Here is a 21,396-nt window from a genome sequence, read left to right on the forward strand (position 1 = left end):
TTTGGAAATTTTTATATAAATCAATTTAAATATCCCTCTCATTTGAATTTTCATTTTTTACTTATAAATACCCTTTTCTTTATTCCTTTTATTCAATTGAATTCTTCTGTTTATCAAGAGTTTAGTTTGATTCGAAAGAGCAATATTTATATACATATATACACACACAATGTCTTCATTAAGATCTTTCCAACGTTCATCTAATTTGGCTAGAAATGCTGTTAAATCAGTTAGAACTTATGCCACTGCTGAACCAGTATGTTTTCAAAACACAGCTTTATCTTTTTAGATGCTGGAGGGTTTCTTCAGTTCATCTGATTGATTTGACTTGACTTGACTTGAAGGACTTCTTCCCCATACTAACTCCCTATTTTTTCTAGACTTTAAAACAAAGATTGGATGAGTTGATTCCAGAAAAAGCTGAAGAAATCAAACAATTCAAAAAAGAATATGGTAAAACCGTTATTGGTGAAGTTCTTTTGGAACAAGCTTATGGTGGTATGAGAGGTATTAAAGGTTTGGTTTGGGAAGGTTCAGTTTTGGACCCAATTGAGGGTATTCGTTTCAGAGGTAGAACCATTCCAGATATTCAAAAGGAATTACCAAAGGCTCCAGGTGGAAGTGAACCATTACCAGAGGCTTTGTTTTGGTTGTTGTTGACTGGTGAGGTTCCATCTGAAGCTCAAACCAAGGCTTTTTCAGAAGAATTGGCTGCTAGATCAGAATTGCCAAAACATGTTGAAGATTTGATTGACAGGTCTCCAGCTCATTTGCACCCAATGGCTCAATTTTCAATTGCTGTTACTGCTTTGGAATCTGAATCCGAATTTGCTAAAGCTTATGCCAAGGGTGTTAACAAGAAGGATTACTGGAAATACACTTATGAAGATTCCATCTCATTATTGGCCAAATTGCCAGTTATCGCTGCCAAAATTTACAGAAATGTCTTTAAGGATGGTAAATTGCCAGCCAAAGTTGATGGTAAATTAGATTATGGTGCTAATTTGGCTCATTTATTGGGTTATGAAAACCCAGAATTTTTGGAATTGATGAGATTGTACTTGACCATCCATTCTGATCACGAAGGTGGTAATGTTTCCGCCCACACCACCCACTTGGTTGGTTCAGCTTTATCTTCACCAATGTTGTCATTGTCTGCTGGTTTGAATGGTTTGGCCGGTCCATTGCACGGAAGAGCTAACCAAGAAGTTTTGGAATGGTTGTTCAAATTAAGAGAAGAATTGAATGGTGACTACTCTAAGGAAAATATTGAAAAATACTTGTGGGAAACCTTGAATGCTGGTAGAGTTGTTCCAGGTTATGGTCACGCTGTCTTGAGAAAGACTGATCCAAGATACACTGCTCAAAGAGAATTTGCTTTGAAGCATATGCCAGATTATGAATTGTTCAAATTGGTTTCCAACATTTACGAAGTTGCTCCAGGTGTCTTGACCAAACAAGGTAAGACCAAGAACCCATGGCCAAATGTTGATTCTCACTCTGGTGTCTTGTTGCAGTACTATGGTTTAACTGAGGAATCATTCTACACCGTTTTGTTTGGTGTTGCCAGAGCCTTTGGTGTGTTGCCCCAATTGATTTTGGACAGAGGTGTTGGTATGCCAATTGAACGTCCAAAATCATTCTCAACTGAAAAATACATTGAATTGGTTAAGAACATCAAAGCTAACAACTAAATGGGGAGAACATAGAGTATATATAGGTCCCACTCACTCACACATATAAGTCCCAGAGGATGGAAAAATTCAGATGATGATGATGAAATAGAATACAAGCCAATTTGAAACGATTTATTATTGTTACTGTTATTTTTTTTTTATTATTACTTGTTCATGGTGTATTTATTATCTTTTTTTGAATAAATAAAGTTTCAAATTAAGAGAGGTTCGTAGCAAAGGTTTCTCTATCAGAGGTAGATGTCGTATGATTGATATCTTGTAATTCACCCAATTGATATGTGTGCGTAGATTTTTGCAACAGAAAATTTTCAAATTCCAATTCAAAGGTCCATTCAACCAATCAATAAATGCTACGGTTCTCCCCTTACCAGACAAGATGTTTTGCCACATGTGCGGCTCAGCTAAACAAAATCAGCTATTCAAAGACTCTACAACTACCTCAAACCAGTTTTAGCCCCAAAATACCGCGTGGTTCCTCTCGAGATGAACTTATTCAGCGTACTGGAGTCGACATTTATAAATGGCAACAACAATACAAGACTAATCACAAACCTTTTTTTCTTCACGATGGTCCTCCCTACGCCAATGGAAAACTACATGTTGGTCATGCATTGAACAAGATCTGTAAAGATATCATTATTCGATACCAGTTGATTCATGAAGATAAATTGATCAAGTATCAACCAGGTTGGGATTGTCACGGATTACCAATTGAATTAAAAGTTGAATACAATTTGGGAAAACTAGAGTTTAAAGACCCAGTTGAAATTCGAAAAGCGTGTCGAGAATACGCCATGACTATGATAAATAACCAACGTAAAGAATTTCTTGAATTAGGTATAATGACTGATTTCAGCAAACCTTATATTACAATGGATCATAAATTTGAAAATGATCAATTACAAGTGTTTAGTAAATTGGTTGAGAATGGATTATTGAGTCAACAATTGAAACCAGTTTGGTATGGGTGTGATACACAAACTGCTTTGGCGGAAGCTGAATTGGAATATAATGATAAACACAAGTCGGTGGCTATATATGTGAAATTCCCCGTGACTGGTGATAAGTTGAGAAATTATATTAAAGATAACCATCCCGATTTGTCATTGAAGAATGAGAAGATTAAATTGTTGATTTGGACCAGTACTCCATGGACAATCCCGGCAAATAAAACCATTTGTGTCAGTGAACACTTGTCATATACTTTAATCATGAAAGGAGATGAAGTGCTTGTAGTTGCTAAAACTTTAGCTGAAGATGTGCTTGAATTGGACCCTGATTATACTCATGTTGATGTTGAGATCCCTGGTACTGAATTAATTGGTGTACTGTATGTGAACCCCGCAGCGGAAGATAATGTGAAAAGACCAGTTATACATGGGGATCATGTTGTAGGTACAGCAGGTACAGGTCTTGTGCATAGTGCTCCAGCTCATGGACGTGAAGATTATTTGGTGGCTAAACAAAATGGAATCACTATTGATTCATCCTGTGTCGATAACAAGGGGAAATTCATTGTGAATGAATTACCACCAGGTTTCCAACAATTGGGTTCATTAAAAGTGAACGAAATTAGATCTAACATGTTGTGCGTTGATGTTTTGAAACAACATGATATGATTTACAATGTCAATAAGAACTTTGTACATTCTTATCCATACGATTGGAGATCACAAACCCCCGTTATTCAACGTGCTACTCCACAATGGTTTGTTAATGTGGACAAAATTAAGCCATTTGCATTGGAAGCATTGGGTAAAGTCGAATTCCATCCTTCTAGTGGATATAATAGATTAACTTCTTTTATTGAAAACAGAGATGAATGGTGTATTTCAAGACAAAGATCTTGGGGCGTTCCTTTACCCATTGTATATGATGCAAATACTCACAAGCCGGTGATGGATTTAGAGGTGATCAACCACACCATTAGCAAAATTGATGAATTTGGTACTGATGAATGGTTTGTCAAGGAAGACAATATCAGTCGTTGGTTGCCTTCGGATATGGATGGGGGTAAATACTACAAGGGACAAGATACAATGGATGTTTGGTTTGATTCCGGTACTTCCTGGAGTACATTGCGTGATAATATCAAAGAGTGCAATGAGACGACTGAACCATTGGCTGATGTATATCTCGAAGGTAGTGATCAACATCGTGGCTGGTTTCAATCCTCTTTACTTAACAAGGTCATTTATTCTGGTAACAAAGGTCAAACATTCCAATCAGTAGCCCCGTACAAGGCGGTAATTACTCATGGGTTCATCACTGATGCTCATGGCCAAAAAATGTCTAAAACTAAAGGAAATATCTTTTCTCCTCATGAAGCAATTGAAGGATGTAAAAAACCATGGACACCACTTTTGGGAACCGATGGATTGAGATTATGGGCGGCATCATCAAATTATCAACAAGATGTTGGATTTCATCCTGAAGTATTGACAAGAGTTAGTGAAGTGGGTAAGAAGTATCGAGTTACATTCAAGTACCTCTTGGGTAACTTGTACGATTTTGAAATGCCAGTGGAGTATCAACTGTTGAGCGACTTGGACAAGTATATCTTACACACATTGCATCAGTTACAACAAACTTGTGCTGGTTATTATAAGTCATACAATTTTTCTCGAGTTGTTAGTTCAGTCAATGCTCATGTCAATTCAGTCTTGAGTGCCATTTATTTCGACGTTTCGAAAGATTGCTTATATACTGACGATGCTAACTCAACTAGACGTAGAGCCATTCAAACTGTATTGAATGAAATTTTGAAGACATATGTGGGAATTTTGGCACCTATTCAACCATTGACAGTGCAAGAAGTTTGGGATGAGTATGTGAAGATTAATAAAGACGTAAGTGACTCACCATTTAAAGAACCTTCGAATACGTATGCATTGTCTAATTACTATGTCAATCATGACTTGGAGTTGCAATTTAGTGCATTTTTCAAATTGAGAGATGAAATTTATAAGGAGATTGAAACTTTGAAACAAAACAATTTTTTTAAGAATAAATTAGAGTTGGAGATTAAGTTGTCAAACCCACTTGGTAACTCGTCATTATTTGAATTTATGAAGTTGAATAAATCATATCTTGATGATTTGTTTTTGGTGTCTAAAGCAAATCTTGTTGAAAGTGAGGATCTTGAAGTTGATAATTTACAAGTTATGGATATAAATGGTGAGAAAGTTGGTGTTGTTATAAAGCATTCAGATGATCATAAATGTGGACGTTGTTGGAAGTTTACTGCATCTGAACCAGAATCATTATGTGGTAAATGTAATGATGTTGTAAATAGACGAGTAGAATAGATGGATAGATGTATTTCTGTATATAAATGTATGTGCATTGGTGTTTTGTAACCAAATCTGAAACGAAGAAAAACAGAGTCTCAAACATTCCATACAGCACTCCTACTTTACTTTAGTTACACATCTCAAATACACTAGCCACACAACCACACAACCACACAACCACGCTTTGACCCTTAAACTCGTCTCTTTCGATCCACAGCCTCCAACTTTTCGAAACTTATTAACAACATATCCAACTCTTTTTTTATTTTCAAAATGTCATCACAAAGAAAACTCAATGGATACTTGGAACGCAAAGATTCACTAATAACCCAATACCGAAATCTCAAATCTGAATTCACTCCTGCTCAACAAGCCTTATTCTATATCCTCATCAAACTCGACGAACTAGTATATGAATACCACGTGTGCAAATCATACTTGGAAACTCAACAACTCACTCATAAACCACCATTGGACAATTTACAAGAATCACAAACTAAACTCAAGACTATTTATGAAAAAATTCGACAAATTGAAGATGAAATTTATTATGATGAATTGATTACATCGGCTCCTAGATTGAGTATCATACGGAAGGAAATTACTGAGAATGCTAGAGAAGCGGGCAAGATTATTCATAGTTACGAAGTTATGAATCCGAAACTGACTTGCCATTTGTTGGATAATCGGGTATATGAGTTGAAGCCTAGAGCGAGTCCGAAATTGAAACAAGAAGGGAAGTCGTGAAAGCAATTGGGATGGGATACCGTCCCATTGTCTTCTGATTATCTAATGGAGATGGAGAAAAGTGGTTATTAGAGTTATATTATGTTGTATAATTAGTAGATCTAACTTTATACAAGTTTTGCATACATTTCATCAACGTTTCTCTCACGTCTACTGCAAAGTTTCTGTTGTTATGTGTATTGTGTAAATTTACATCGTTATATGTATATAAAATCATTTCTTACTCATTAATTGGGTTAACAATTGTGATGAAGTACGTTGTGGAGTAGCAGCTGCAGCACCAGTCAATGGGACGTCATTTTGTGTAGTTGGGGTTCTACCAGCGAATAATCCAGGTGGTGGTGGGGTAGATGTATTGACACGATCACCAGTTTTGATCATGTTTAATTGATTCAATTGCTGCTGCTGCTGCTGTTGTTGTAATTGTTGTAATTGTTGTTGCTGCTGTAATTGGCGTAATAACAAGTGTTGTTCATCTGTTTTGTCTTGTAATTGAGAATTTGGAGCAACTGGAGTACCTTGTTGTTGTTGTTGTTGCTGCTGCTGCTGTTGCTGCTGTTGTTGACGTTGTACTAATGCTTGTTGTTGCATAATTGGATGATTTGGATATGCCAAATGATAATTCTTAACTGGTCTCAATAAATACTTTTCAATAACTTGACGTGCCAACAATTTTTCATCATCTGGTTTTGTCGAATCAGTAAAACCTCCACCAAATTCAAATAAAGGTAATGGTTTGTCATCACTTAATGACTTAAATTTGACATTCTTGATTTCGTCTAATGATTTGATTTCTGCTACAATCAGCTCAATAAATGGAATGACGGAATTGTCATTCAAATCAACATCATCAGCCGAAACAGCACTGGTAATTTTGGATAACTTAGTACTTGAGACTCTTGACTTAGGTTCTTTACGTTGTTGCTGTTGTTGCTGTTGTTGCTTTTCACGAGCAATTTCACCCAATGTCGGAAACGCGGCGGAGTTGGCTAAGGGGACATTATTATTTACACCAGGTGAGTTATTTCCAGAAACTTGTCCATTAACATTTGCCCAATGTGCAGTGGCTGGTAAATGTTCCTTACTCAAATCATTATGAAGATGTTGGTGTGAGGATGGGTGGTGAATATTGTGATGTCCATGCTGTTGTTGATATTGCTGTAAATCCTCATCAGTCATTTGACTAAGTTGATGATTAGGAATATACGTATCTTCTCCAAATGAGGTGGTATGTGCTCTAGATGTCATACCCATCTTGATACCTTGTTGAGTAGACAAATCCTTTCTAGTAAATGAGTCTGCTTCTTCCCCTGGTTCATGTAAAAACATACAATTTGGATTTGGACATGGATGGCCACGTAAATAAGAAGAACAATACTTGGTAGTACCATGTGCTGCTCTCAATACTCTTCCGTCACACAATGATCCATCAAGTTCGGTTATACAATTTAATGCATCTTCCTTTCTAGCAAAAGTGACATAAACAACCAAACCAGGGTTTTGGTGATGATGACTGCCTGAATTCAGAGGATTTGGGTTCTTTTTGTTAATGACAATTTTGTTAATTTTACCATATTGACCAAAGTACTTGTCTGATCTTAATACAGAATGCAATTCATCTGGGTTACAAGGTGGATTCAATCCAGTAACATAAACCAAATTTTTTTGAACTACTCTCAAACCTGCCAAATGTTTCTTATTAGCCATATCCAGTTCCTTCTTTTCCTTTTCACGTTGTTTCTTCTCACGTTCCCTCTTTTCTTTTTTAGCTTGTTGGATCTTGTATTCTTCTGGACTAATCGTCTTATATTCAACACTTTCATCATCATACAATCTTCTACATCCAGGACATCTTCCATTTAATTCGGGATTCAGTCTGATATTGTTATAACAGAACTGACATATTTGATATCCACAAGGACATGGCTTGAAGTTTTTGTCTGAGATATCCATCTCTTCAACACATAATGGACTAGGAGATTAGTTAGTAATTGTTTTGTCACGCCGTTTGCCTTTTAGAAAATGAGAATACATACCAATATTCTTCTTCGTCATCGCTAATAAATGAATCATCTGGTACTATCATTGCTGTCATTAGTTATTTAGTTACCGTGATTGTATTTTGTTTCTTTGTCTAGTTTATAAAGTGCAAGTCTAATTTGCCAACGTTAATGCTTAATGAAGGTTCCGTTTGTAAAAATTGTTACAAATTGTCATTTCAAAGGTTTTATTAACACGCTACCATTTTATGATTACATTACACGACTCAGAACACTGGATAAGTAGAGGTCGACATGTTGGGAGAGATAAAGTGGAGAACTTCCTCGGTTTGTAATCAGTAGCCACACCCACTCGGTCTAAAAGAGTAAAGAGACATTCAACAAAGCACTTTATTTGCATATTTTGTGTGTGTGAAAAATTGATTCACAGAGCGTAATCGCGACAAAAGTCATCTTGGTACAATCAACATCAGAAGCTTTCACCACAACTCAAGACTCGTTTCATCCATTATGGCTTTTATTGTTGAATTATGGGAATCGGTATTCACTCCAGGAACTACCCCTGCATTAATCAAAGCCACTCATGCGTCATTCATCTTATTGCTCATTTCGTTAGTTACATTTATCTTTTTGACAAAATCAATACATTTTGTTAATTTATTTGTCATTGCCGTATTGTTATATGGGACAGTAATTTGGTTCATCAATGAGCTTCAACAGGTCAAATTGAAAGATAACGAAGAGTTGAATGCTAAAGAAACGGAAGGTGAAGAAATTGAGAAGAAAAAGAAGACTGTTAACACTGTTGTGGATACGGAGTCAATTAATGAACCAAAGACTACCATCAGTGACGAGACTGTTGCTCCGAGGAAAAGGAAAACATAGTTTTGTAAGTAGCTATTCTGCATATATCAGTATATTTTATAGCCAAAACATTTTTAATCGCATAACAAAATCACCACTAAAGAGCTTTTCCACTCAAACGTGAGATGAGTTTTGCCAATGCATTTCAAAAGATCATCGATCAACCAGAAAAGTCAGATTCTGTTTTATTTGTGGATGAGAATGTAGTTATAATCAAGGATATGTTTCCCAAAGCCATTCGCCACTTGTTGGTAATACCTCGCCATCCTGATGTCACTCATAAACATCCATTAGATGTATTCAATTCAAATTATAAAGAATTCACTGGAGAAGAATTATACGAAATGGTGGGAGAATATGTAGAAAAGGCAAAAGATTTAATAGCTGATAATTTAAGTGATAAATTAGGTATCAAAGATAAGGCGACTATCCAAGATTTGAAAAATGAGTATTTTAAGGCTGGAATACATTCCATTCCTTCATTAAACAATTTGCATATTCATGTTATTACAAAAGATTTCCATTCTCCCAAGATGAAGAATAAAAAACATTACAATTCATTTACAACTAAATTTTTTGTCAACTTTGACCTATTGAATCCATTGTATAATAAAGCATATAATCGTTTGAGAAGTCGCAATGATGATTTTGATTCGGGGTCTGATGCATCTTCAGCTGAATTGAAAGACTCCGACCAATCCGAATTTGTCAGACATACAAGATCAGTAGCGGTATTGGAGGATATTATTAAATCCACTCCTTTCAAATGTACTATATGTAATAAAACGTTTGGAAATTCAATGGTTAAATTAAAAGAACATTTAAGTGAGGAGTATAAGACCATATTTGGGGCTTTGGGAAATCCGGAAAATCTAACAATAAATGACTTTTAGTATAAGAGGGTGTTGTAGCGGGTGGATCATAGTATGATGTAAATAGCTCTATAAAGTGCTTTCTGTAATATGAATTATACTCTCACAATACAAAAGCTTCCCAAAAAGGGCTTTATCATGTGAGTCGGAATTTTTACCCAACAAAACTCCGCTTGTAGTAACAATACAGAAGGCGTGTATAAGCATATTTACCCAAAACAAAATACTTTAATTACTGAAGCCTTCGAACTTTTAATGTGGTGGTGTATACGTTTGCAGTAGTTTTGTGTATGTCTTCCATATAGATATGTACGGAACAATTCTCGCACAATTAAAAAAATTAATCCGAACACAATACCATATAAAAACACAGAAACACAGACTAACCATAGGTAAAAAAAAAGTGTAAGGCGTTACAGTCAAGTTTTTTGGAGATATGATCACATGGCTAACACCGTGGGCTCATAACCTGTGTCATATATCGGGCTCAATTTGTTGCAGTGCAAAGTATTGATGTTGAAGTGAAAATTTTTTTTGTGCTAAATCCTCCACAATGCGTAAATGCATCCCCCAAAGTCGACTAAAAAGAAATCTCTATTGTATTTTCACTCTTTACCCCACCAACAACGAACTAAAATCAACACAACACAAAATATGCAGCGTAATGACAAGAAATCTTTTAATTAATGCGAGAGCACACCAAAAGAAACGGAGAACATAGTATTTCGGAGACGACCAAACAATAGTTAATCCGATTGCTGTTGCTTTTGTACAAGATTCTATTTATGGGGGAGATATTGGGGTTGTGTTTTGTACGCGTCATTATTCCTTCTTATTCTCAATGATATATAAATCAGTCAATTTCCACCTTCTTCTGATCTAAGTTTTATTTTCCTACCCAGCGAAGCAATTATAACAATGTCTGGTTTAGAAATTGAAAAAGCTATTGATTCTCATCAAGAAAAGGTTCAAATTGAATACGATGAAGGGTCATTGGAACAAGGTTCCAATTTCAACAAAATTGATGAAGAGTTTGAAAAGTATAGACAGCTTGGTGCTGCTGAAGAACAAACTAGTGGGTTTTGGAATAATTTGAAACGATTTGAAATTCCCTTGAACTTTAAAGATAAGAGACATATGGTACATTTGTTGGGTGGGTTTGCTTCATTTGCTGGTGTTTTGAGTGGTGTTGATCAATCGATAATTAGTGGTGCTCAATTGGGTTTAAACTCGCAGTTGCATCTTAGTGGTGATCAAAATTCATTAGTTTCTGCATTGATGCCACTTGGTGCTGTTGGTGGTTCATTATTATTACCGCCATTGCAAAAATTCAGCAGAAAGAATGCCATTACTGTGTCATGTATTCTTTATACTATTGGTGCTATCATGTGTGCAGCCACTCCAATTCCAAAACAAGTTGGATCTTCATTCTTTAACAAAAACTCAACCAATGTGTTGTATGCTGGTAGATTCATCTTGGGTTTAGGTGTTGGTATTGAAGGAGGTGGTGTTAATGTCTACATTGCTGAATCAGTTCCCAGTGACAAGAGAGGGGTTTTGGTCAGTGCATATCAGTTTTTCATTGCATTTGGTGAGGTGTTGGGTTATGCCATTGCTGCAATTTTTATATCGACACATGCAGGATGGCGTTACATGTTGGGTTCTTCATTGGTTTTTTCCACGATATTATTGATTGGATTAATCTTTTTACCTGAATCACCTCGTTTCCTTGCCAAGAAGGGTAAATATGGAGAAGCATTCAATGTATTTGCAAGATTAAGAGATATTGAAGACAAGAGAAGTAAAGTTGAATTTCTTCAAATGATTCAAGCTGCTGAAAATGAAAGAGAAATTCGATTAACAACAAAAAGATATAAAGCTTGGATTGAATTGTTTACAGTGCCTAGAAACAGACGTGCATTGATTTATGGTTTGATTATGATTACTTTGGGACAATTGACTGGTATCAATGCCGTTATGTATTATTTATCAGACTTGATGGCTCAGATTGGATTTTCAGATAAAAATGCCGTGTTTATGTCATTAGTTGGTGGTGGTTCATTACTTATTGGTACCATTCCAGCTATTTTGTACATGGATAAATTTGGTAGAAGAATATGGGGCTATAACTTGATTGGTTTCTTTATTGGTTTAGTTTTGGTTGGTGTTGGGTATTTGATTCCAATTGACACCAATTTACCTGCTGCCGAAGGTGTTTATTTGACTGGTCTTATATTATACATGGGTTTCTTTGGTTCATACGCTTGTTTAACTTGGGTTGTTCCTTCTGAATCTTTTAGTCTTGGTACTAGATCACAAGGTGTTACATTGTGTTCAGCATTGTTATATGTATGGTCATTCACAGTGACTTACAATTTCAACAGAATGAAAGAAGCACTTACATATACTGGTTTAACTATTGGATTCTATGGAGGTATTGCATTTTTGGGGTTCTTTTACCAAGTTTTGTTTATGCCAGAAACCAAGGGAAAGACATTGGAAGAAATTGATGAAATTTTTGAAAAATCGTCATTTGAATTAGCTAAGGAGAATTTGCAGGGACTTAAGAGGTTTTGGAGTTTTAAGTGAGAAGGATATATCGTAACCTCTTTTCAATTCGTATAGTGTATATTTTAAAATGGTCCAATCTTTTTGCAGTTTGAAAGAGCCATGTAGGAATCACCACCACGCGCAATTCAATTTGATAATTTTTCCGGCCGAATTTTGCAAAGCTAACGATGCTCATCGCAGCGTACAACTTCAACAATGCTGGTTGAAAGGATCCTAGGCGGAATCTATCTTTCATCAATAGAGCCCATAAATAACAAAGTGGACCTAAATAAAGAATACGGAGTCACTCACGTCTTATCAATTCTACCGGGGCATATTGATGAAACTTACACTCAAAATTATCACCACAAACAAATTGAAGTAACCGATGAGGAAACAACCAACTTGATACCGTACTTTGACGAATGTGATACGTTTATCGATAATGCCACAAAAGACAAAGGCAAAGTTTTGGTCCACTGTGCGCAGGGTATTTCTCGCTCAGTAGCAGTCATCATGGTGTACTTAATGAAGCACTACAAATTGAATTTCGATCAAGCATTACATGCAGTAAAGAGGAAATGTCCAGAAGCAGGACCTAACCCAGCATTTATTGAACAAATCAGGCTTTATGAAGATATGAAATTTACAATTGATGAGCAAAATTTACAGTACAGAGAATACATCAAGCATCTATCATTGAAGCTAGATCCATCAGGTACTAACTTACGAGAGATTACAATGACTCAAATAAAGACACCTCCAGTCGAAAATGCACTGTCTTATGACCTACGTTGTAAACGGTGTCGAAAAGTACTTGCCCAAAACTTCGACATAGAAGAGCATCAAGCACCCACTTCTGATTCACGACAATCTCAATTTATAAAAACCGCTCCAAACTCACGAAGAATTGTATCCGTTCAACCAGCAAGTAAGCTGTGCTCTCATTACTTTTTCACAGAACCAGTGGACTGGATGAGAAATGAGCTAGAGAAATCGGAAATTGAAGGCAAATTTCAATGCCCCAAATGTAGTTCCAAAGTTGGTGGCTACAGTTGGAAAGGATCTCGTTGTTCATGTGGAAAATGGATGGTTCCTGCCATACATTTACAAGATGCAAAAGTAGATAGTATAAAACACTAGATGAATAGTATACTCTAATCAACAAGCATATCTTGCTCCGAATATTCGTTTTCATTATCGAAATGTTGTTCTTCCAAAGTCTGAAATGAAGGAGCAGTTGTGGGGTTAGTGGTTGAGGTGCGATTACCAGTTGTATGGGTTGGGAGAACGCTTGCAGTAACAGCACTACTTATCAACATGTGGGTGTTTGTTTCCGAGTTCAAACTGTGATCATCTTGATACTCAACTTCGGCAGCCATAAATCCTTCATCATCCATAATATAGCCCTGATTTCTTCGAAGATGATGAGATCCATCATGATCATCACTATGTTGCAAGTTCAAGTCATCATCATTATCATCGTCGTCATCGTCGTCATCTGATTGAAGCTCATCCGCATCGAGAATCTCTGCATCCAAATCAACTTCCTCTTGTTCAGCAAGATTTAACGGCAACGTGCTCATTTCTTCCTCATTTGAATTTTCAGCAGCGACATTGTTGTTCATGGCACTATCCTCAACCATACTGTATCCCCGCTGTGCATAATCTAATTCCTCCATTGTTTTCCCAATACCTATTGGTCTAATCGTGGAATAACCCGTATTTCTAATTTTCATCAATCGTTGTTCTTTCATTTGCATCAAAAGGGACAAATCATCAAAAGATGGCTGCGGCTTATCAGAACGCAATATCTGTAAATACTCCAACTGTAATGGATCTGGACCTGGAAACGCAGCTGTGTATGATGACAATGGTGGTGCAAACAATTTATTGTAATGTTTAGTTTCTGAATTATTGGTAGAATGTTGTGAAGAATTGAATAACGAGTGATTGTTATCGTTTGACCATAGATGATGTATACCTCGAGGGGACAAATCTGATGAGAACATTGATGAGGCTGCTGTGTTGTTGCAATGATTTCAGAGACTAAATCCACTAATGGAAAATAAAGAATTGTCATTATTATTATACTGGTACAAAATCAACTACCAACAAACACTACGCCCATACACACTTAGAAACAGTTAGTCATCCTCAGTATCTGTCAATACAAACTCATTTAATACCTGCTTCTTGTTAGCTTCATTTGACGCTTCTCGATACTTTAAGTTTAATTCTGGCTCTATTGGCCAAACAAAGTCTTCCCCTCGAACTCCATTTAATGTAGTGATACACCCATAACAAAGGTCAATATTTTCACCATTGAAACTACGATTCGGATTATGTTCAACACTTGATAAATACATTTCCAAATAATTCCTCTCCTCCTCAGTTTCAATTAACGCTGGTTCATTCACTGTAATCATCTTTAGCCAGCCTTTTGGATCCTGATAAATTTCCACACCACAAACTTTACAGTTTGTATTGGGTTTGGATTCAGGAGAGCCCAATTTCTGACCGATTTTCATCACTGTTGACGCTGTTGAAGAGTAACCTGTGACATCCAAATTGGTGAAATAATTGCTTACTAAATCACGAATGGTCAAGTTCTTAGATACTCTCGACTTGACAACTTTAGAATAAACTTCGTACTTTTTCAAATCGGAAAGGACGGCATACTCGTCAATTTCTGCAAACAACAAATCACGTAATGGGTATATGATGTCAATATCCTTGTCATTGTAATTTTCAGTCCTGTTGGATATTAACCTGTGTATAGAAGATCCTCTACCTTTAACTGTAAGTGCAATTATCTCATTGGCAATCCTGGTCATCGAGTGGCCAAGCACTATAGTTCCACACCCTTCATCATATGCAGCTTGTAAAAGTAACTTTTCAAACACGATAGTCAACAAGTCCTCCACAGACGACTTGTTCGGGCACCTACTCAATAAATCAATAAATGTGCACGATTGTGCATCCACAGCATTTGCCAATGAGGTGAAGTCATTTTCTATACGAATTTCCTTCAAACTATTCAAGTCCACATATGAATCCAAAGACACTGTCTTGAATGAAATTTTAACTGGTTTAAATCGTGTTAGAAGTTCCGGTAGTATTGACATTACCTCTTTATCTAACGAGCTCAATTCCTTTTCATCTATATTAACCACCACGATTTCAAATCCTTGCAATCCTATATGCGTTTGTTGTTGCTCTAAAAGTAAATTTCCCAAAACATCGAGCAAGACTAACGAAGATATCCCACCTGAAAATGCCAACAATACTTTCTCTAGTTGACCGAGTGTCGATTTTTTATAGTTGATCTTATACTTTTCAGATGACATTTGCTTCCTTTGTTTCCCACGAACAAGTCGTAAATAACATTCTTTACAATGATATTCACCCCTTGCTTTCAAAATAGCAGACTCTTCCTTGCACCTTTGACACCTAATGTCCTGTTTAGATATATGTTCGATGGCAGTCATCTTAAACGATGTCGTTGTAGAACACTATCACAGTTCCTCTCTAATTTTTTGATTTCTTTTTCGCATCTCATCTAACGCCGCACAGATATCAATCATAAAGACTAAAATCATCTGTGTAGTTTACAACAGTTTTAGTAAAGATACAGAAATATTGCTTTCGAATATGTTAAACTATCCTAAACAGGTATATATGCACTAGTCCAATTTACAAAAGTCTCGATTCAGTTTCAATCAAATTAAGCAAAAACTCAACTTCAAGTCTTTTACGTGCTTGCAAAACCCAATCGTTTGCCAACTTTCTACTCCATCCTTTCAAGTTGGTAGCCTCCTCCACTGCTATATCCAATTGTCCCCTAGCCAAACTTGATTCAACCCTTCCAATGACGGATTCAATGTCTTTACCATCTTCCTTTACGCCTTTAACTGGCAATAAAAGCTTTGAAAAGATCACTGATGATAAATGACCCAACAAACCCGCGTTTGGCGGCAACAACGAACTAGATCTTAAGTCTGGCTCTAACTGTTCCCAACGTGTTAATAATTGAGCATTCGTCAATAAGGAGTGGGTAGATTCCTTTGCAAGTAGTATGTCCAAGTCCTTGAGAGCCAAGTTTAAGACTTCATCATCGGTTGATACCTCTTTCAATGCCTTGACATATGGTTCAATACTCTTTGGCTTATCAGATGCTTCAGGTGGAGTCAACAACAACAACTTCAATTTGTTAACTGATTGTTGAATCAAGTTCCTTTTATGATTATTGGCAATTTGACGTTCAAAACTTTCGGCGAATTTTTCCAATTCATTGATCTTGTCATTCAATTTCTCCAAGTTTGCCAATCTACCCTCTCTCTCTTCGTTGATTCTTTCAGTGACCAACGCTTCAAAGTTTTTGGTTTGCTCGATTCTCACCATAGATACAGCATTGTTAGCTGCTTGACTAATCGCTTCCCTAGCTGCATTGATCTCATGTTCCAACCTCTGGTTCAACCTCTTCTCCAATTGGGTCTTTTCTTGGTTGAATTGGTAGATTAAGTTCTCTGTCAATTCTAATTCCTTTTTTGTGAAAGATGAGAGGAGCTCCGTTTGAGAGACCTTCAACTTGTTTTGCAATTCATTGTCAAATTCCTTGGTCAAAACATTTAGCTTGTTTGCCAATTGGTTAATGTTCGAGTCAATTAATTTGACGAGACCTGAGTTTGTTTTAGACAACGAGCTGGCATCAATTGACTGGATCAAATCATTTAACGACGAGATGGTTTGCTTGACAGAATTATCAACTGAACTGTCGACATCGGATTTAAGCTCGATCAAGGGTAATCTTGCGACATCCCTTGTGATACTCTCCACCTCAACGGGTTTTTGTAATTGTTCAACAGGGGTCAAATCTGTTCCTTTCCTCTCGTCAACTGATCCAGTGATTTTCTTTCTTGTTTCCTTGATAAAGTCTTCACCCTTGTGCTCCAAGTCGCTTGTAAATTGCTCTATATCACCCTTTGATGGTAACTTGACGTCAGTAAATTTCCCTTTAATGGTGTACCAGAGCTCTTTCAAATCATCATATGAACCATTCTCAATAAAGTCAATTGCCTCTTCATGATATGGGATTTCATGATCGACAACAAAGTCCATCACATCGTCGTTCTTAGTAGCAAGGTACATTGTTCCTCCGTAGACAATTACGGCTAATAGTGATGTCTTGAAAAGGAATCCAAATAAGGAAAACCTCTTTGTCTTTTTCACCTTTGGTGGTGGTGGTGGTGGTGGAACAACTTTAGTTTCAATTGGAGTGATGCTAGGGGGAGTTGGCACTAATGGCTCGGTCTTAACTTCAGGTAAGCGTGGAGGTTTACCAACCTCTTTGGCGTTCAACCTCAATGATACCGTAGAAAAACATCTAACACCTTTCAAGGTTGATCTAGAAGTTGCAATTCTGATCATTATCAATGTGAAGAGTTGTTCGTTAAGTTGCGTCCGTGACGGTTGTTAAAACAATTTTTTTTTTCTTCGTTGATTGTTTCCCCCGATTTCCAATTGTTCGCCCAATCACAATTGGATAAACCTTTCATTTGCAAAGCAACAATAATACTATTCAATGTCTATCAAACCGATTGCAATTGCTCCTCCGCAACCATCAACACAAAGGGGTCAAGCAGCACATCTTTCATATGATGCAGTTAATGATAGATTGGCTTATGTCAACGGTAAATCAGTGATAATCCGTCCAGCCGATTTTAATTCAAATGCTCCTGTTGTTGTATTCACTAAACATATACATCCAACCACTGCAGTGAAATTCTCACCATCTGGGTTCTATATTGCTTCAGGTGATGAGTCAGGACAGATCAAAATCTGGGATGCTGCGCCAAAGAAGGGTGAGGGTGAATTTGAACAGCCCATTATAAAGAGTGAGTTTCAAGTCATGTCCGGTCCTATCCGGTCCATAGCATGGGATGCTGATAATTCACGTATTATAGCAGTTGGTCAGGGAAAGGAGAAATTTGGACACGCATTTTCGTGGGATACTGGTAATTCAATTGGTGATATACAAGGGCATAGTTCTACGATTAATGCTGTTGATATCAAACCTCAGAGACCATACAGGGCCGCTACTGTCAGTGATGACTTTGCATTGGTCTTTTATCAGGGCCCGCCATTTAAGTTTGACAAAAGTTTGAGAGGTAATCATACAAACTCAGTTCGTGATGTCAAATTCAGCCCTGATGGAGAGTATATAGTTTCTGTCGGCTCTGATAGGGCGATATGCATTTACCAAGGTAAAACTGGTGAATTTATCAAAAAAATTGAGAATGGCCACGATGGAGGGATTTTTGCTGTCTCATGGACTCTGGATTCAAAAAAGTTTGTAACTGCGTCGGCTGATGGATCAGTCAGGACTTGGAAAGTTGATGAAGGCCTCGTGCTGACTCATAAAGTTGCTGAGAAACCGACTGTTTTTCAGCAATTAGTTGGTTTAACTGTGACGAAGGATTACGTGATTGCTTTAAGCTATGGTGGTGACTTGACGTATTTCAAAAATGGAGAGATTGTTCAAGTCATTCAAGGACATCAAGCACCAATCACTAAATTAGCCATCTCCAAGTCTGATCTATATAGTGGAAGTTCGGATGGAAAATTGTTCAAATTTGAAATCGATCCAAAAGGGTTGAAGTCAAATCCAACTAGACAAGGTGGTGAAGGTGGCGAGCATAGTAACTACGTAGTTGACTTATTGTTGGGTGATGGTGGATTGTATTCCATAGGTTGGGATGATGAAATTAAACAATGGAAAGAGGGTAAGGTAGTCACCTCTGCGAAATTGCCATCACAACCAAAGCAATTAAACAAGGTGGGCGACAACATCCTCGTGTTACTTGAATCAGAGTTGCAGTTATTCAGTAAGGATCTTGAATTGGTATCCATGTTAAAGCTTGACTTTTCGAGTACAAACGCAGCTTCATTATCAAGCTCACGCTTGTTGGTTACAAATGCTTCCAAAAACACGATTGTGAGTGTTGAAATTGACAACGGATCAAAACTTTCAATCTCGTCTCAGGAATTTCCTACCTTAAGAACTCCACCAACATTGATAAAAGTATCCCCTGATGGTGAGTTCTTTGCCGTTGCTGATTCATCAGGTAAGTATACCTTGTTTAAAAATGACGGATCCGTAGTTTCAACGAGATGGGCATTCCACACCAGCAAAGCATACGACGCGCAATGGTCCCCAGACTCTAAGTATTTGGTAAGTGGAGGACTTGATTGTGGACTTTTATTATATTCAGTTGAGAAACCTTCAAAGGTTGTTAAATTTCCCCTTGCACATGCTTCGGGGGTTACAAGTTTAGCATGGGTGTATTATGACAGTGAAAAGCAAACAGGACAGTTTGTCAGTTCAGGTTTAGATGGTACCATAAGACAATGGGAGCTACTTAGATAGACGTATTATAGATATATCTATAAATGTAAAGACATCTTTTAATTAGTATTTAGCGCGCGCTGAGTTTAACCTACCTCTCACCACCACTATACAGTGATTATCAATGTCAAACAAAGAATATACAACCATAATCATAGATGCATCCAAGTACATGGATACCAAGCTGGTGCCCAGTCAGAAAGACACCGATTTTGCCTTGGCGTTGAAATTTGCCATGAATACATTGAATAAGCAATTGTTGAAAAATCGCAAGCTGGATCGGTACGCGTTTGTAATATACACACCAACAGATGCTCAGTTTTTATACTACAACGAACCGGTGACCCTTTCGAGAGTTAAGGAGTTCTACGAAATACTGGTCAAAACACATGATGAAGCTATATATACACAAGGAGATTACAGTATCCTCAACGCATTGGCAGATGCTCTACTGAATCAAATTGCAAATAAATTCATTCGGAATATTTACATTGTCACTAATGGAATTGGTTCCCTCAACGAAACTCACATAGGCTTTGATAAATTGCGAAATACATTTGAAAGCTATCCTGTTATCACGAACTTATTGATGCTAAATAATGAACATAATGGGGCAATGAAGCGTTATTTCGAGGACTTGGCTGTTACTTTCGATGGTAGGTTCAATATCTTTGATTTCGAAACATTTACGGCTAGAGGACCACCATTGAAGCTAATCAGTCCTCGTTGCATGACGGATTGCACCCTCTCGTTTGTTAGTGGAGAATCGCAAGGTGGAGATATCCACGTCAAGGTTCAAGTATATCCAGGAATCAGGGCCCAAAGTCAAGTACATGGTCACGAATATATACAGGACTTCAAATCGAAGGATGTAGCTCGTGTGAAGAGACAGAACAAGTACTACATAAAAGGTAGTGCAGACATTGTAGACGAGATTTTTGAGCCAGCAAAGTATACCAACGAAACAGGTGATTCAGAAAATGATAAAGAATACGTGAAGGACTCGGAATATACGTATGGGTTCAAATACTCACAGAGAAATGTGGTTGCATTGTTACCTGAGTTGGAGGAAGCAGCAACTTTGGAAACGTCTCCTGGGATCAATATTATGGGGTTCATTGACAGGAGTAAGTTGCCAGTAGCATATTTGACGGACGAGCCATCCTATGTTATTCCAGGTGCAAAATCTGAGACTGAAAATAAAGTAGCGTTCAATTCTCTTGTGCAAGCGTTGATTGAGTTGAACTGTGCGGCCATTGTACGTTATATTCAGAAAGAGGCTCACGAAGTTCAGATATGCTGCGCTCTACCCCAGAGCATAAACGTGGGAGAGAAATGGGGACATGGCCTTGTCCTTCATCGATTGGCTATGAAAGAGGATGAAAAGATTGGTAAATTCCCGGAATTTAAATTATCGGGGCAAGAAAAACTTGATTCCACAATGGAAGCTTTTGTTAAAAACATGAAGTTAAGAAACGATACAACTGAGCCAGATGTGTTGAAGAATTCAAAAGTTGGGCTTCTAGAGTCTAAACCATTTACTTCACAGGAGGATGCACAACCCTCGTTAGAAAATATGCTTCTATCGTCATGTCCCGCTACAAAGAGGTTCAATTATTATGTTGAAAAAATACTATTCAAGTCATTAGGTGAGGCTTCTTTGACTGACTTCGTTAGTCAAAACCAGTTCATTGAGAAATATCTAACAAATGACGAAAAGCATACATTGCTTGATCTTGGTAATATTTTCGACGTCAAAGAGAATTTATTATACACAAAAGATCATAAGAGCACAAATGTAATTGAAGCTGATTTGAAATCGGCATTCGACATCAAATTTATAATGCAAGCAAAACCGAGCCGAAAGAGACGGAAAACAGACTCTGTATTTGGTTCAGAACATAATGACCAATTTGACGAATATTTCGATATCGAGGAGATCTTGGCTGGATAATTTTGTTTATA

General features: G+C 37.2%; 13 protein-coding genes across 13 annotated transcripts; 9 read left to right on the forward strand and 4 right to left on the reverse strand. All coding sequences in view use genetic code 12, as the record gives it.

Moving 5' to 3' along the window:
- Nucleotides 1-169: 169 nt before the first annotated feature.
- On the forward strand, nt 170-1,694 carry CORT_0A02060 (Cit1 citrate synthase; the record flags this gene model as incomplete). The annotated part of the gene is made up of 2 exons (XM_003865989.1): nt 170-256; nt 381-1,694. The coding sequence occupies 2 exons, from the start codon at nt 170-172 to the stop codon at nt 1,692-1,694; spliced, it is 1,401 nt and encodes a 466-aa protein (XP_003866037.1).
- Nucleotides 1,695-2,044: 350 nt separating this feature from the next.
- Nucleotides 2,045-5,005, forward strand: CORT_0A02070 (the record flags this gene model as incomplete). The annotated part of the gene is made up of 1 exon (XM_003865990.1): nt 2,045-5,005. The coding sequence occupies one exon, from the start codon at nt 2,045-2,047 to the stop codon at nt 5,003-5,005; it is 2,961 nt and encodes a 986-aa protein (XP_003866038.1).
- Nucleotides 5,006-5,263: 258 nt separating this feature from the next.
- CORT_0A02080 (hypothetical protein) lies at nt 5,264-5,737 on the forward strand (the record flags this gene model as incomplete). The annotated part of the gene is made up of 1 exon (XM_003865991.1): nt 5,264-5,737. The coding sequence occupies one exon, from the start codon at nt 5,264-5,266 to the stop codon at nt 5,735-5,737; it is 474 nt and encodes a 157-aa protein (XP_003866039.1).
- Nucleotides 5,738-5,950: 213 nt separating this feature from the next.
- Nucleotides 5,951-7,823, reverse strand: CORT_0A02090 (Not4 E3 ubiquitin-protein ligase; the record flags this gene model as incomplete). Its single annotated transcript, XM_003865992.1, has 2 exons — nt 5,951-7,709; nt 7,774-7,823. The coding sequence occupies 2 exons, from the start codon at nt 7,821-7,823 to the stop codon at nt 5,951-5,953; spliced, it is 1,809 nt and encodes a 602-aa protein (XP_003866040.1).
- Nucleotides 7,824-8,247: 424 nt separating this feature from the next.
- On the forward strand, nt 8,248-8,622 carry CORT_0A02100 (Pkr1 protein; the record flags this gene model as incomplete). The annotated part of the gene is made up of 1 exon (XM_003865993.1): nt 8,248-8,622. The coding sequence occupies one exon, from the start codon at nt 8,248-8,250 to the stop codon at nt 8,620-8,622; it is 375 nt and encodes a 124-aa protein (XP_003866041.1).
- Nucleotides 8,623-8,726: 104 nt separating this feature from the next.
- On the forward strand, nt 8,727-9,494 carry CORT_0A02110 (hypothetical protein; the record flags this gene model as incomplete). Its single annotated transcript, XM_003865994.1, has 1 exon — nt 8,727-9,494. One exon carries the CDS (start codon nt 8,727-8,729, stop codon nt 9,492-9,494), a length of 768 nt encoding a protein of 255 aa, XP_003866042.1.
- Nucleotides 9,495-10,391: 897 nt separating this feature from the next.
- On the forward strand, nt 10,392-12,062 carry CORT_0A02120 (Hxt5 sugar transporter; the record flags this gene model as incomplete). Its single annotated transcript, XM_003865995.1, has 1 exon — nt 10,392-12,062. The coding sequence occupies one exon, from the start codon at nt 10,392-10,394 to the stop codon at nt 12,060-12,062; it is 1,671 nt and encodes a 556-aa protein (XP_003866043.1).
- A 177-nt stretch (nt 12,063-12,239) lies between these two features.
- CORT_0A02130 (Yvh1 dual specificity phosphatase (phosphoserine/threonine and phosphotyrosine phosphatase)) lies at nt 12,240-13,166 on the forward strand (the record flags this gene model as incomplete). Its single annotated transcript, XM_003865996.1, has 1 exon — nt 12,240-13,166. One exon carries the CDS (start codon nt 12,240-12,242, stop codon nt 13,164-13,166), a length of 927 nt encoding a protein of 308 aa, XP_003866044.1.
- A 14-nt stretch (nt 13,167-13,180) lies between these two features.
- CORT_0A02140 (hypothetical protein) lies at nt 13,181-14,035 on the reverse strand (the record flags this gene model as incomplete). The annotated part of the gene is made up of 1 exon (XM_003865997.1): nt 13,181-14,035. The coding sequence occupies one exon, from the start codon at nt 14,033-14,035 to the stop codon at nt 13,181-13,183; it is 855 nt and encodes a 284-aa protein (XP_003866045.1).
- Nucleotides 14,036-14,170: 135 nt separating this feature from the next.
- CORT_0A02150 (Ncs2 protein) lies at nt 14,171-15,514 on the reverse strand (the record flags this gene model as incomplete). Its single annotated transcript, XM_003865998.1, has 1 exon — nt 14,171-15,514. The coding sequence occupies one exon, from the start codon at nt 15,512-15,514 to the stop codon at nt 14,171-14,173; it is 1,344 nt and encodes a 447-aa protein (XP_003866046.1).
- A 205-nt stretch (nt 15,515-15,719) lies between these two features.
- CORT_0A02160 (Fcj1 protein) lies at nt 15,720-17,453 on the reverse strand (the record flags this gene model as incomplete). Its single annotated transcript, XM_003865999.1, has 1 exon — nt 15,720-17,453. One exon carries the CDS (start codon nt 17,451-17,453, stop codon nt 15,720-15,722), a length of 1,734 nt encoding a protein of 577 aa, XP_003866047.1.
- A 154-nt stretch (nt 17,454-17,607) lies between these two features.
- Nucleotides 17,608-19,452, forward strand: CORT_0A02170 (actin cytoskeleton component; the record flags this gene model as incomplete). The annotated part of the gene is made up of 1 exon (XM_003866000.1): nt 17,608-19,452. The coding sequence occupies one exon, from the start codon at nt 17,608-17,610 to the stop codon at nt 19,450-19,452; it is 1,845 nt and encodes a 614-aa protein (XP_003866048.1).
- Nucleotides 19,453-19,555: 103 nt separating this feature from the next.
- CORT_0A02180 (Yku80 Yku70p-Yku80p Ku complex subunit) lies at nt 19,556-21,385 on the forward strand (the record flags this gene model as incomplete). The annotated part of the gene is made up of 1 exon (XM_003866001.1): nt 19,556-21,385. One exon carries the CDS (start codon nt 19,556-19,558, stop codon nt 21,383-21,385), a length of 1,830 nt encoding a protein of 609 aa, XP_003866049.1.
- Between the last annotated feature and the right edge of the window lie 11 nt (nt 21,386-21,396).

This window comes from Candida orthopsilosis (assembly GCF_000315875.1).
Source record: "Candida orthopsilosis Co 90-125, chromosome 1 draft sequence".
NCBI lineage: Eukaryota > Fungi > Ascomycota > Pichiomycetes > Serinales > Debaryomycetaceae > Lodderomyces > Lodderomyces orthopsilosis.